The sequence below is a fragment of the Gallus gallus genome, chromosome 3 (assembly GCF_016699485.2).
Source record: "Gallus gallus isolate bGalGal1 chromosome 3, bGalGal1.mat.broiler.GRCg7b, whole genome shotgun sequence".
NCBI lineage: Eukaryota > Metazoa > Chordata > Aves > Galliformes > Phasianidae > Gallus > Gallus gallus.
In genome coordinates, this window is record NC_052534.1 from 48,306,183 (window position 1) to 48,321,802 (window position 15,620).

Consider the following 15,620-nt stretch of genomic DNA (forward strand, 5'->3'; position numbering starts at 1 on the left):
ACATGGGGGAGTGACTGTAAACTAAAAGAAGGGAGATTTAAGATAGATGTTAGAAGGTAATTCTTTACTCAGAGAGTGGTGAGCACACACACAGGTTGCCCTGAGAAGTTGTGGGTGCCTGATCTCTGGAGGTGTTCAGGGTCAGGTTGGATGGGACCTTGGGCAGTCTGATTTCATGGGTGTCAACCCTGTCCATGGCAGAGGGTTGGAACTGGATGATCTTTAAATTCCTTCCAGCCCAGGCCATTCTATAAGCCTATGATTCTATATGCACATATATAACAAACTACCTTTCTCCATTTCACTGAATTTCATCACAGTGCTTTCTCCGAGGCACCCTAACTTGTTATGAGTACTAGCCAGTTTGCCAATGATTGTTGTGTTGTGTATGCAGTGCTCTGAGTTTCATTAACGCTTGGTTTTGCACTGAGACAGTTTGTAGCTGTCATCACAAGTTCTGGGCTTGAACACTAATAAGTTGTGACAGAAGCTCGTTGTCTTTGCATGTGGACACAGGGCACATGTAAACTGCCACAAAAACCAGCTGCGACAGCAGAATTAGTTCAGGCATGAAAGACCAAGCTGAATTGTTTGGCTGTATTGTACTAAGACCAAATTTAGTTGATTGATGTCTAAAAGAAGAGCAGCTTAAAGCAATAGATGTTTGCAGCATGCTAGGGAGTAAATGGGGGTTGTAGTCCCCGAGGAAAACATTTGTTAGAAGTTTGCTTGACTAATTTTTTCAAAACAGTTAATACTGAAATCCAGTAAGGAATACTGAAATTAATTAACCTGAGGTTTAGCGACACTTTGCTTCATCCATGGTTGTGAATCGCTGCTCCACTGGAAGAATAAATGGTGCAGGCTGATGTATGTGGGAGAGGGGGAAGGGAACTACTTCAGCTGCCTCTTTCTGATGAATAGCCAGAAAAAAAAAAAAAAAATCCACCCAACAATGAGAAATAAAAGCCTCAGCCTGCATCAGCCCTCTCTCCTGATGCTCTGCACTGGGCTCTGGTTATTCGGTCCCACCATTCAGAGCTACCATTGCTGGGAGGGTGCCCAGGGGGCACAGCTATTGTGGGGCAGTGGGTCACAGTCTGTCTTGAAGATGCTTTATGTAGAAGGCAGAGTCTTGTCTACCACCAGAGGATTGTTTCTTATTGGTTTAGGGCTCAGAAAAGAAATCAGTGATTTTAAAATTGCCTTGCAGTTCTGCAGTGCTTTCTTGCTCTTTATGACTCCAACATGCTGCAGAAATTGTGTACTATTTCAGATAGAAACTGACAGGCAGACATAAAGCATACGGTAACATTTCTGGAGACTTGTTCTCACATGGGATTAAATGATGATAATTGAGAAAGAATTTTATGCTGAGGAAGAAAGAAAGGTAACTCAGACTCTTCACCTGAGAAGCTTGTCAGCATTAAGTGGAGTACTTCTCAGTGACAGGCAAGTGCACAAACCCACCCAAATCTAGTTACAGCTTGTTTTAGTAATGACTTCCTGCTTGCATAGAGTCATAATTTACTTGAAAAAGAATATATTAAAAAAAATCCTAAAACTTTTGTGGCATTTCATTTTCATGCTTAGACTGTGCTCACACGTGAAAGTATTTATAGTGGTTTGAAAATTGCAGTGAACATATCCCACAAAACTAAATTTTACAGGTGTGTGCTTCAGCACACACAAAACTAAGTACGTGCAATTCAGTTGCCTGAAGGGAGTGTGTGTGTCCTTAATTTCTAAAAGATGCAGAGTTGTCGTTGATATATAGTCCGGATTTCAGGTGACATTGTAAGGGACCATAGAGGCCCTGTTACAAAACCACTTACTTTTTCTCTGTGTAGGTTTTCTTGGTTGGTTGGTTGCTTTGTTTTTTTTCTCCTTTTTCTCCAAAATTTAAGATAAATTCTCCAAAAAGAAGAAGTGAAATTCAATAACTAGGTCTATGTTAGCTTTAAGTCTATTACAGTGGAAGTGGGGAATGCATTGATCAGGAACTGAAGAATGTGTTGCCGTGGTGTCATTGTCTGTGCCTTGCATATGTGCTAACTGCTGATGTGGCAAAATGTGAATACATGTCAACCTTTCCTCCCCATGCAGAGTGAAGATTTCCATATATATACACAGTATTGCACCAACTACCCAAGGTAGGAGTTCTGGATTCCCTTTCTTCATTTGTCCCTTGGCCAAGTTATATAATGCTGGTTATAGTCTATTAAATATGTGTCTGTCTAAATGTTGTGCGTCCCTTCCCCCGCCATCCTCCTGCAAATTGGAGGAAAGAACAAGGATGTTAGTTTTTTAAAACTTGAAAAAACAAAAAATGAAAGATGCTCACGTAAAGTTTTACTTTGACGGATTGTATCATTCATTGCTATTGTTCCTTAAAAATTGATGGTCTCCTTCTGCAGTACCCCAAATATTTAATTCCCAGTGTTAGAAGAGTGGCTGAATGTCAGAAGGAAAACACAGCTGAACGTATAAGATGACTTAAAATAAGAAACAGTGGTTGGATTAGGAACCTGTTGACCCTTTTTGCAAGGAAAGAAATGATTCTCAACTTTATGTAGTCTTACAAACAGGTATTATGTTTGCAGGTCAGTGGCTGTGTTGACAGAATGCATGAGGAACAAGACATTGGCCAAGTTCTTCAGAGAACGGCAAGAAGCACTGCAACATTCCTTGCCCCTGGGCTCCTATCTCTTGAAACCTGTCCAGCGAATCCTGAAGTATCACCTACTCTTGCACGTAAGCACCCATTTGAAATGTATCCCACTTCAGGCTGCTGCACTGCAGTGTTCCTGCCTGATACAAGACTTGATGATTAGAACAGTTCTGGGGTTTTTTAGACACTTTATTTTGGGAGTGTTTGATTTTTACATATGGCAACTCTTTCTGTCTTCATCACTTCGTAACATACGCATATGTTTTTACTGGGGAATGTATGGTGATTGTTTTAGACACATTGAATCAGTCTGTGCATCCAAATATTTACTTTTTTTTTGTTTTTTAATTGTCTGTAATTCTGAAGTTGTATGGAAGATTCTTTTAATGAATAAGCAATTTTGTACAAAAAACTTTTGTTCCAAAGAAAAGCGTTTTTTTCCCACATATTACACTGCTGGGGGTGGTTGAAGGAAGGAATAAATACATATAAACATCCCTGATTGGTAAGTTTTTTGTGGAATGATTGAGGAAGTGGGAACTCTTTCCATATTCAGTGAATTGAATTAAGTAAGTTTCGGAAATTCCTGCTTTATTGTTAATGTTTTCCACATATGTTTTCTATTACAGAGTCATGTTCTAGTGAAGTGTAAAGACACTGATCCTTATTTAAAATGTCTGGTGCCTTTCTTCTCTCCAAGTGTAAAGTAATGCCTAGTGTAATTCCATCAGTATTTTGTAAACATGTAGATACATCCTATGTTTTAAGAAAAGCCATTAAACACTGTTTGAGAAGGCCTCTTCCTGTAAGTGTGCTGTGTTGTCTTCCTGTGCCTTTGTTTGCATCAGCTGCTGGAAGTGCAGTCACTGCTGAACTGTCCATAAAAACTTTGCACCTCTCAGCCATCTCGTGTTAATCAAATTGATAACTGCGTGCAAAAGAAACAAAGGCAGAAACATTGCATTCGGATGATCACAACGGGGAGACAAAATATTACAGATAAAACATGGTCAGTATTGCATCAAGCTGGGAAAAATCACTTAGAAATTATTTTTTCTTGTAGGAAATAGAAAATCACCTTGACAAGGATACTGAGGGCTATGATGTGGTGCTGGATGCCATAGATACAATGCAAAGAGTAGCATGGCACATAAATGACATGAAGAGGAAGCATGAACATGCCATCAGGCTTCAGGTGAGTTCCCAAAGATATTTTATTGGTGTTTCTGTAAGCTGTTTTTGTCAAGCTATATGCCGTCAGCATTTTTTAGCTTAATCTTTTTCTTTTATCTTTGTCAGTCAAAATTTAAAGTCCCATTGAGTATGCCTGTGGCTGTTTGATCTTAGAAACCGTGGTCATAGCTGCTGCAGGAAAATCTCAGAAATCTCTTCTCTGCAAGCAGCATCCTGCACAGCATTTATTTTGCAGTAATATGGAACTTGAGATAACTTTTCTTTCTTCCTTTCCCTCAATTGTACAGCACTGCTGTACAACCCTAGGGCATGTCTTTGTTCAGAAATCCTGTGGTTTCCGATTTCTCCGTTTTGTGCTGATTAATTTCGTTTTGAGGCATTTCTTGTGCTTCTTCTTCAAGTACTTTTCTCTTGGGCTTCTGCAGACTTTCTTTGTGCGTGTGAAAAATATAAGCCTAGAAACACGATAGCTAGGAGAAGGTTAACTTCACTTTGAGTGACAGATTGTTGAGGATAAAGCAAAAGCTACACTGAATAATTTTTTGTCAAGAGTAAGTTACCTCACAGGCTTCTTACAGATCCAAGATTCTGTTTCAGACAGTTTCAAGCATCCAAATGCATTGCCATTTTACATTACACTTTTGTCAGCAGTATTTATATTGCTTGAATTTTTTTTTTTTAAAGTTAATAGAAGAGTTTAATAGGTTTATGCCATTCCAGAAATCTGTCTCATGTAATTCTTTTATTCCTTCATGTCTTTTAACATAAACTGTGCCTATTGGCTCTCGTTTTTTTTTTTGTTTATATGTAGAGGGAATAGGGTTACATTTGATAATGGCTTGCCTGCAGCGGTGTAACCTTTGCCACACATTGCTGGAAATGCATGCTAATGACTTCTACAAACAGTTTGCTATAAATCTGACTAAAGATAACCAATAATATTTGGCAATAAAGAGGGCTAAATGCTCTTGGAAAAGTGCATATTATAAATTTATTAAGCGGAGCTGGCAAATGTATGAGCTTGTGGAAAGCGTTTGTGTTACCCTTTCTAAAAGTAAAATCTGTTTCTGCAGCCACAGGGGGGATAGGTCTTCTGTGAGCTCTCGCACTGCCATTGTCTGCAGTTCTGAAAGTACTGCAACAGTGATTCCAGCGCCGAGTCTCCCTGGACACTGGTGAAACTGATTGCTGTGCTACGCTCCGAGTTATTTACAAGTTCCTTAAGGGACCTTAAAAATGCAACGCTTTGTTATGGTTTTTGTTTGATTTTGTTTTTTTTTTTTAAAGAATTTTGCATGTAGGCCAAAATATGCTGCTCTGTGTATTTAGGTTTTCTTCCTGTGTATGCCCTAGGCTGCATTTGGGCTCAAATGCACCAGAAAGATTTATAGCTGATGGCTGTATGCAATGTCTTAGAGTCCAGCCCAGAATGAGGAAATCTGTCTGCTTTGCTAATGCTACCCAGGTTAAAGTCCAATGGAAGTTGTAAAAGATTTCCCTGCTTAAGGTTTAGTCTGCTCTTTGTTTGCTGTACTGTGCTGAAATTTTTATCTGTGCCTCTGACAGAAAAAAATGAGCAACATAAGGAAACAAGAATAGTCTTAGCTGAGTAACATAAATTTTTTGATGATCTTCTTAGTTGTTTCTCTGGCCTTTTTCTCTTAAATGATAAATAAGGTGAGAAATATTTATGTTACGTCTACAAATTGTTACAAATGCAAATGAATCTTGCTATCTTCAAACAATCAGTTGACCAAATCACTTCTGGTCTTTTAGTCTTCTGAGAAACATCTCTACAACACCTCCCAGGGGCATCTGCTCTCATGAGCCTATCAGACACAGAGATACAGGCAGCCCTGGGAAACTCCAGGCTCTTCCCTGGGTTTCCACAGGCATAACCAGGATTCAGGAGAGCACGCTTTAGTCTGTGCTTAGCATCAGGTGTGCAAGCACCTGGCTGTGATTTGCATCTAACCCAATAACCTCAGTACCAGAATACAGTGACTTTGTGCTGTTGAGTGTTATATAGGTGAGCAGGAATGGCCTCAGCAGATTGATCTTTGAATCTATTTAAGTAAAAGCTCTGATACGCATGTTGATTGCTCTCCTTTGATCTGTTGCAGGAGATACAGAGTTTGCTCACCAACTGGAAAGGGCCAGATCTCACTAGTTATGGGGAGCTGGTTCTAGAAGGAACATTTCGCATTCAGCGAGCCAAAAATGAGCGCACGTTGTTCCTCTTTGACAAGCTGCTGCTGATCACGAAAAAGAGAGACGAGATGTTTGCATACAAAGCTCACATACTGGTATGTCAGAGGGCAGATCATCACGTGCTGTCTCTCAGTCTCTGAAACTCTTGTATGACTTGTAGTGCTGCGTCTCTCTGTTACAGTGTGGGAATCTTATGCTGGTTGAAGTAATACCGAAGGAACCACTCAGCTTCAGTGTCTTCCACTACAAAAATCCCAAGATGCAACATACTGTCCAGGTATGACAGAAAACTCCTTGCCCACTGCATAGCCCTATTGACGCCCATATGCTATTCCTGACCCTGCATAGTGCAGGAATGCTTTTTCTTGTGGTGCTGATTTTTTTTTATTTTACTGTGATCAGGCAAAATCACAGCAAGAAAAACGGCTTTGGATTCTTCACTTGAAGAGGCTAATTCTAGAAAATCATCCTGCTAAAATTCCCGCCAAGGTAAAAAATAATAAGTAGATAAATAAAACTCAACTCCTTGAATGTACACATGTAGCACATGGCAGTTTTGTTAGCTGCAAGATGAGTTGCAGTTTGGGGAAAGTTTAGACTCCATGATATTGATATATTGTCTTCTTATATCTTTGAAAATCCCTAAAAATTAATGGAAAGATTCCATTAAGAGCATCTACTGGGGTTGGTGCATGAGTGGAAGAATTTAACCAGGTTAGCAGCATTACTGTCCACATCAGGATTTGCCCACTAAGACACGAGTAACAGCAGTGCAGTGTCAGAAAGCTCTACTGGAAGAGCATACCTTGGCTTGAAACTGCCTGCCTGCATGACACTGAGGTGTGCTAATTGCAGCATGTGTAGACATTGCCAAGCTAGTTTTAATCTGTCCTGGTTAGATAGCATAGCAGCGAAGGCATTTGCAGCATGTGCTTCGCTTTGCAAATGCACACACCCATCCTGAGCCCTACATCTTTAGCTGGGACACCTGGGCCCTTTTTTTTTTGTGAGCCAGGAAGTGTTATGACAGAGAAAACAAGGCACAGTTCTGCATTTTCTCACTGTTGTCAGATACCTACTGATAGCATATCCGTAATGCCTGCAAGTAGGGAAATCTGGTCCTTTTATTTATCAAACCCTGCCTTAGACCTCTGGGTAATGTTTCCCAGTGTAACTTATAGTATCTTCACACTATCAGAGTTAACTCCATCCATGACTCATGGCATTGACTCTACTTGGAAGAAAGATTTTATTTCTGATATCCTTTTTTCACCAATTTTTTCTTTTCTATTACTATTTTCACTGATTTTTTATGCTGTAATGACTAAATAAGTCTTACCTGTGACCAGCATACACAGAGATGTATTAAGTAACATTTTCAACAATTAAACAAAAGGAAAGTTAATGAGGAAGAAGTCATAGCAGTTGCTTTTTGTATTTCTTCTTATATATTTGTTCGACAGATGTCACTGAAGATATAATGATTATGCTGGTATTCATGCTTACAGTGTGAATATTCGTTGCTGTCTATTTGACTGTAAAAAGAACTGCTTTAGCATGACTTCATATATTTTCTATAAGTTTTGTGTATTTTTTTCTCCACGGATTTTTTTTATCGATGGGAAGAAATTACATCACGATGCCATTTTCAGCTCCGAGAAATAATTTCTTTTGAGGAAGAAAAAGTCTGACCAAATAAATCTCTGAGATCTGCACACATGTTTTGGCAAATTTGTACTTGCTGTTTATGAGACTCTCCTCTGCCCGGCTTTGAGGGATTTAATAGCAGTCCACAAGTGACACCTGGTGGAAAATCACTGAACTGCACCCAGAGAGAATCGAACAGGTTATCTCAGATATGATATTTCAGTTTATTTTCTTCCTGGCTGATGCACTCAGTAAAGCATCCTACCTATTTTCCATAAAGAAAAAAGTAGTTTTTAGTGGCTGAAATCAACCTGTATGCGTCACCACCTCCTCCAGAAATTCCCCATCTCAATGGTTACTGTAGGTACACGGTCCTCCCTTTCCACTGTTGGAGTGGAAGCAGGGTTGCCATGTGCAGAGAACAACAGGTGGTTTTTTTTGTGGTGCTCTGAAGATAAACTCCAGTAAAGTCCTACCATCAAAATTCTTCTCAGTGTATGTAATGTGTGAAGCATAGAGACCAGGAGAAAATGGCAATGCCAGCAGTATTTATTAGCTCAAAAATTAAACTTACTGTCTGCAAAAAACAAACAAACAAAAAAAAACCCTGAAGTTCATAACATAACATAATTTATCCTTCAGTTTGTGGTTTATCTCCTTCAATTTTGCTTTTTCGTTTGTTTGTGTTCTTCTCTTTCAGGCCAAACAGGCAATTCTAGAAATGGATGCCATACGTAAGTTGTTGTTTTTTGCTTTCATTTCAAAAAATGAACAAAACTGTCTTCACAACCTTGGCTTTGAATGTTGTTTCCATCTGAAATGGGAGAAGGTCATGTTTAAGTTCCTTGAACGATGACTTTGGTGGGAAAAAATTAAAAAATGTTTTTAGATCCTGTGGGACTCTCTGGGCATTGCATTGGTGGATCTTTGTCCAACAAGTTATGTCTCATGGTTAAAAAGGAAGAGGCAGATTAGATCTTCTATAAATACTGGTTATTCTGAGTTTTCTTTTTTTTTTCTTTTTTATTTTTATTAATATTCCATACTGACTAAATGCATGGTCTTTCCTGCTTCTGTGACATAAACTCATTCTGGCTAGAGCCAACTGAATGGATAGGAATAAAAAATGCAGATCTGTGTACATACTGCTGGTATGACTTTCTTATGCTGGCAGACCTGCTGCTGGAAGAGTGTGAGGGCAGCCACAGTATGCACAGACTTAACTGGGAGCCCAGCAGGGGCACTCAGCGTGGGCTGCCTGTTCTGGCTGCCCTGTCATCCAAGTGGTACAATGGTTGGGCTTGTGGCTGCGATGGAAACCAACTACATCCACAGTGCAGTCACAAGAAGGCTTCATGCTGGGACCCACTATTCTTGTGCTTCCCACAGATTTGACTGAAGAGTTTATCTGTGCCTGTCACAAGAGTCAGGGTTCAGGAGTGTACACAATGCTTCTGCTGCATGTTATGAATCCAGCTCCCTCTGCACTGGCCTTTCTGTTGCATCTCTTTGCTGCCTTTCATGCTTTTACTTTAGCTCTTTCTGTTGCAGCCATTCCCGGCTTACACTGGAAATCAGCTTACACTGGAATCATGGAGTAAAGCAGCCTTGTTATTTATTTACATAATTGTTGTGAAGAATGGGTCAAGAATGCTCAGACTGAGATACTAGCAAACAATTAAACATAATAATTGTGCCATCAGCTTCTGCGTTAGCAACCTGGAGCAAGGTGCAACTAAATGGGCAAAATGTTTCTATGGCCAAGTGCCCAAGTTACCTTGTAGCTGGATACCACACTTGTTTTGCTTCAGGCTCCCATGTGCCACAGTGTGAATCACACAGGAAAGATGGCACTGCCCTCTGGGAGCTGCTGAGACCTGTGGAGTTAACAAGCTTCTGCCTCTGCTTATTCCACAGATCACCCAGGGTTCCATTATAGCCCCGAGGGAGAAACAAAATCAACGTACCAGCCTAAAGAAGGCGCTACTCAACAGAGAGTGAGAAGGAAATCAGGTGAATAAACTCATTTTAATAAATGAAGATGACAAGGAAAAGCAAGTTGGATTGTTTAGGGTCTGTGCATGTAACACTGGTCTTTAGCTTACACTCCACTGAGATTTTGCAGAGCTCAGTAACTGATACACAAGTGAAATATCTTATTAACCTTTGTTGTTTGCGCAATTTAATTCTTGTATCCACCATTTGCATTTCATTTCATGAATATACATTCCTAAGGGCGGATGCATAAACAACAGTTGATATTTTCTAATGGACAGAAGAATGCATGAGCAGGAAAGCCAGCCACATTATTTAAGTCTGACCTTTCCTGTCCTCCCCTTCCCAAGTAATTATTGTCTCAAAAGTGGTTCTATCTTATGACAGGCTTGTTACTTCAACATATAATTACTACCTACTTACCATAATGTCTGCCATAACCATCTCTCAAATCTCTACTAAGCATAAGTTCACTTCTGTTTTTCTCTCTTCTGGTTCATAGATCCATAATTACTGTTAGTTTTGTCCCGAAGCCATTACAAATGTCTGTGTAGTTGAGTGACTGCATATTGTAGTCCCTGTGCGCAACTACTTAAAGACCTTTCTTACTAACATCAGATGTGTAACATCATGTACTGGGAATGACTTAAACAGGGTTCATGAGAGACCGATGTAGTGATTTATTGTATAGTGACATTGGTGTCCAACAACATAAATTGTACTTTTTTAGGCACCTTCTTCTTTTTCTGAGGTGAAACAAATGGATGCTCTTTAGCCTGTAAAAGGAATATTACAAAATGCTGATTGGATGGACTCCCGTGCAACATGCAGCTACTTACACTTTAAAAGCAGTGCCTTGCAGATATTTCTCGGTACCTCATACATGTTTATGTTCTGAATATGGAAACCTCCAGCTACTCAAAGCAGTAGCATAGATGAGGACCGAGTCTTGTGAAACCAGGAATCTTAACATGGGTTTAAACTTTACATATGTATCTTGTTGTATAGAGAGCAGCTGCTAGCTAGCATGAGGAACATGTAAGTACTTAGGTAACAGCTGTGGGTATGACATTTCAAGAAATTCTGTTTTTCTAAGAATGTGAGTTAGCTGAGTGTTTAAAAACAGATCTGGCTTCCCTGCCAGGAGCTTAAATTTTGGTATCTGTGTTATGAAAATATAACTATAGCTTCCTTTGTGATGCTGGATTGCTTAAACACATTGTCTTTTTCAGAACCCTCATCCAGAGTCCATAAAGTTTTGAAGTCAAACGGTAAGCTGCTTCCTCCACTGCTTACTTACCCAGTCTTACCAATTTTGTAGAACAAGTAAGAATGTATACTCTTCTCCTGTAACTTACCCTAAATACACATTTGAGAGGCAAAGAAAACAAAATGCTCATTTTTGAATCTAATATTTGATTTTCTATGCTTGGGTTCTGGTCCTGTAAGTGCAAGTCTTAGCAACTGCTAAGACTTAGCAACTGCTGATTGGTCCTGTAAGTGCAGGTCTTAGCAAGTGCTAATTGAACACCAGGAGCTAGCCACTGAATAGCTGCCCGCATTACGTCACTGCTGTCAAATCAGGACCTCGGGTGGAGATGTCATAAAACTACTGTTTTCTCTGTTTTATCAGTGAACATTGCTGTTTCATTTGATCCTCTTTTGGGAATTCATAATTGGGATATGAATGTAGCATTAACCATTGGGATATGAATGTAGCATAAGCATTAGCACAGGTTGATAGCTTTTGATTATTCACTTATGATGAAGTGTATGTTTCTATTTTTCAGACATAAGCCCAGATATGCAGAAGGTAGGCCATTTCTTGTACTTCTTGCTTTTGCACATTGAAATAGCACATAACTAAGAAGAATATATTTACTGTAGAATCCACATCTCCTTGGCCGTGTTGGTTTAAAGAAACAAACACAAATATTGTTTAGTGTCTCTGTATTTTTAAAAGAAAAAAAAAGAGCTTATTCTTTTATGATTCATGTGCTATATATAAATCATAATGTGTGACCAGAGTCAATATAGCTTAAGCACAATGTAAATAAGCATTTCTCATTTACACTTTTTTTTGGTAATAATTTGTTAGAAAGTTGCAGTGCGGTTTGAAAATCTCTTGTTGAATTCCAGGTCCTGATCTTATTTGGGATGGGACTTAAGAAGGAGAGATTGTGGAAAATTTGTTAACAGGGTACATAAGATATGACTTGTTTGGGATACCATAAGACTGAAGCCCAAAATTATATACATTTATCAATATTTTTTTTTTTTCAGTTGCAAATGTTATATGGAAAAATTCTGATTGCTTTAATTCTTTGCTTATACATCTCATTTCAGCACAGCAAACTGAATGTAGCTTAATCACTGTCTAGAAGACTGATACAAAACAGTGCCATACTGAAATATACAGTTTATGTAACTTTTAATCAATGCTTTTATTTCTTAAGCGGATCTGTATTGAAGGAGCCCTATTATCTCAAGCCAACAAACTAGGATCAAATGAATCCCTGCTGAATTCTAGGAAAAAGGGTTCATTGGAATCCAGTGGGCTAGAGAGCCAATTTCAAGGGTCCGCTGAGCCAGCCTACAACAGCGATCAGGATGAAAATCTCCAAACATCTGCTGCAGAACAGATTGATGCTGATGATGAAGAAGAATCTGAGCAGGTAGGAAAAAGAATAGAATAAAAATCTTATTCTGCTGGGGTAGATGGAAAGTGCATTAAAAGCATCTGTAAGATTGCAAGGAGGCATGAACATCTTACAAGTATTTGCAACTTCTTCTCCTTATAAGTATTTTATTTTTTTATTTTTATAAATAATTTATTTTCCTTTCTCCTAGTCCAGTTCCTGTGTATTCTTCTGCATCTTTGTTCTTGCATATTCTGCTTTCATCTCCTTTTGGCAAGCTGTATGGATTGTCTTCATTTAATTGATTATTATAAAGAAAGTTTTCTAGGCTCTGAATCATTCCTGTGTGCTTTGAATACTCTTGAGCATTTCATTCTTCAGCTGCGGGTACATGACTTGGCTCTGCTATTCTAGCTGCTTAGTAACCTTTGAATACGGCTGTACAAAGCAGTGTGGATTTTAATGCTCCTAACTTGCTCTGCTCTTTTAAATCACAGGGAATGCAACAAAATTCACTACAGAAATCAAAAGGAGGAAGGAAAAGGCTTAATAGTCAAGCTGCTGAAAATGTTGAAAAAAGGAGAAGTGTTAATCTCAGCAAGTGTGAAATGCAGGTATATAAACTTTTTACTTTGGTTTTGCTGTGCGTCATAGGTACATTAAAGATGTATGGGTTTCTTTAGGTAGACAGAGAAGTTGATCCATGTTTTTCATGTGCATGAATCTCAAGGAGTATTCTTTTGGGGGCAGGAAAACAAAACAAAGCAATCAACCTTAACTGAATCCAAAAGAAGTAATCTTCTCTTTCTCTCTGCCAGATACACCTACAGCATCCTTCATGTTTGCATTAGCAGGCATGTGGCCTTGCTGTAAATAAAGTCTGCCAACTGAACTGGTTGAAAATTTACTCCAAGAAAGAAAATGAAAAATTTTCAATGGCATGTGTTAGAGAGCACAACATACCTTTCTACTAGGATTATAAGCAATGGGAAAGGGAGGAGAACAAAACTTTTGGCACAAGACCAGAGTAAGATTAGCTAAATCTAATTGTGGAACTGCAGAGTTAGCATAAAAGGTTTAATCCAACCCTGCCAAATAAATTTGCCTTTAATTACTCATGCTTTAGCGTGATCCCAGCATCTTTTATTTGAAGTAAGATGATACTAAATGCCAAGAGTGAACTCTGAGCCAGAGAAAGGATTAAGGGACAAAGTAGTCTGGCACTGACACCATGGTTCCCCTGCTCTCTAATGAGCAGTCTACTTATCCTACCCATCTCTACCTGACTCCATGCTGCAGGACACCCTGATAACGTGAAAGTTCTGTGAACAGAGAGGATCTTTGTATTTTTGCAGGCGACAGACTAACATTACCTCCATATTTCAAATCTCCACAGAGCTCCAAGGACCCTTCAGATGAAGAGTCAAGCCAGTTGAATACTGATCTCCCATTTTCCTGTTCAGCTAGACAGTCGCAGTCACCCAGACAATTCAACACACCCCAAAACAACTCACTGATTATGAATATCCTGGGAGGAACCACCTCTGTCAGAAACATCTGGACGGACCACCAAATCAGGCAGGCATTGTTTCCCAGCCGGCGTCCACCTTATGAGAATGAAGACGATGATGATGATTATCAGATGTTCATGCCATCGTTGTCTACATCCAACAGCGGTTCAGCTGTTAGTGGAGAAAGGAGAAGTCACTCAGATCGGCCCTGCAGCTGGCACCTGGGGGTAGTGCATCAAAATGAAACTCCCAGCTCCAATCGTCATAAAATTGTTCGACGGGCCAGTAGTGCTGGTGAGAGCAACACGTGTCCAACCATTGCCAGATGTAAAATCAGTGAGCGCAGTTCTCGAAGGGATGTAAAAAGAACAGACGTGAGCAGTATGAATGCATATCCTGAATCTTCAGAGGAGCTGACCATTGATGATATTGAACATGTTTATGACAACATAAGCTATGAAGACTTGAAGCTGATGGGTCTGACAAGAAGGGAGGAAACACACCATGGTCCCCAGAGGTCTGCTAGAGACTCTCTTTATGAGGAGGAAAACAAAAGCAGCTTAAATTCACCCTCCAAAAAGAGGACAGCAAATCAAAGCAGAACCTCCCTTCATGCTAGCAGGGATGAGATCCTACTTGGTAGAGATGCGGCTACTTCAAGTTTGGATGAGCTCAGGATTGTTGAAGATAACGTCTATGACACCATAGTGCTTCCAGAAACACCACTGTTGAAATTTAAACATGATCCCTTAAAATGCTCTAAAAAGCGGAGTTTTCTGGGCCTGGAAAAAGACTTGACATGTTCTGACAATCTACAGCAGTTTGTTTCTGAAGAGAGTCTCCAGTTCAGTGAAGATGAGAGCCCTTACCATCGTCTTCCCATTGACAATGACTATCTCAGCTTAGTAGATAGCTCTTCTAATTCCGACTCGCTGTCCCATAAGTCTGCAGCAGATAAACTCTCAGAGGAAGTAGATGAGATCTGGAATGACCTGGAAAACTACATCAAGAAGAATCAGGAAAAGACAAGAGATCGGCATCTTGCAGCCTTTCCTGTTTGTAAAGATGATATACAGGAAAGACTGCATGCTGGTAGTACACCTGAACTGAGTAAAGATGTAGAGTACTCAATGTCTACTCTCTCTCTTCCAGAAACTCCGATTTTCCCTAAAACTGTGAAACCCAGGGCTGCCACAGTAAGTGAGGCTAGTCTCAGGCTTGAAGATGCTACGGCATGCAAGGAAAGCTCTTTAGCAAGTCTGAACAGATCTTCCTTCTTGGGTGAGATGCCATTTGTGGATAGCCCATACGAATCTGCCAGTAGTGTTCTGTCCAATGCACATACAGAGTGCATGGAAAATGACCCGGCTATTGTGGATAAAACAAAGAACAGAGTTTTTATGATGGCAAGGCAATACAGTCAGAAAATTAAGAAAGCTAACCAGCTTTTGAAAGTTAAAACTCCTGAGCAGGAACAGCCAGCTAGTAGACAGCAGAAACTGAAGCACAAAGACCTTGCTGCTATTCTGGAGGAGAAGAAACAAGGCGGTCCTGCTATCGGTATGTTAAAAATTCTAAGATTGAGTATTTGAAAAAACATCCCAGAATTCAGTACAGAACCAAATTTCACCAATACCTAAAAGGGCTTTGACTGTTTCCTACTAACCATTTCTCTCAGTGCGATTCGCTCTATCATCATCTCTAGGGAAGCCCAGCAGTGCGTTTCCTTGCACTGATATGGCATGAAAGCTA

General features: G+C 39.7%; 1 protein-coding gene across 9 annotated transcripts in view; it reads left to right on the forward strand.

Moving 5' to 3' along the window:
- Positions 1-15,620, forward strand: part of PLEKHG1 (pleckstrin homology and RhoGEF domain containing G1) — a 130,963-nt gene that overhangs the window by 111,609 nt on the left and 3,734 nt on the right. For all 9 annotated transcript variants that reach the window (XM_025148936.3, XM_004935612.5, XM_015284268.4 and 6 more), the window contains 13 exons: positions 2,107-2,153; positions 2,604-2,754; positions 3,735-3,866; positions 5,989-6,171; positions 6,258-6,353; positions 6,479-6,565; positions 8,424-8,457; positions 9,641-9,736; positions 10,951-10,989; positions 11,509-11,531; positions 12,175-12,393; positions 12,855-12,971; positions 13,754-15,428. In XM_025148936.3, the coding sequence (XP_025004704.2) occupies positions 2,107-2,153; positions 2,604-2,754; positions 3,735-3,866; positions 5,989-6,171; positions 6,258-6,353; positions 6,479-6,565; positions 8,424-8,457; positions 9,641-9,736; positions 10,951-10,989; positions 11,509-11,531; positions 12,175-12,393; positions 12,855-12,971; positions 13,754-15,428 (2,899 nt within the window). The remainder of the gene's footprint in view (positions 1-2,106; positions 2,154-2,603; positions 2,755-3,734; positions 3,867-5,988; positions 6,172-6,257; positions 6,354-6,478; positions 6,566-8,423; positions 8,458-9,640; positions 9,737-10,950; positions 10,990-11,508; positions 11,532-12,174; positions 12,394-12,854; positions 12,972-13,753; positions 15,429-15,620) is intronic.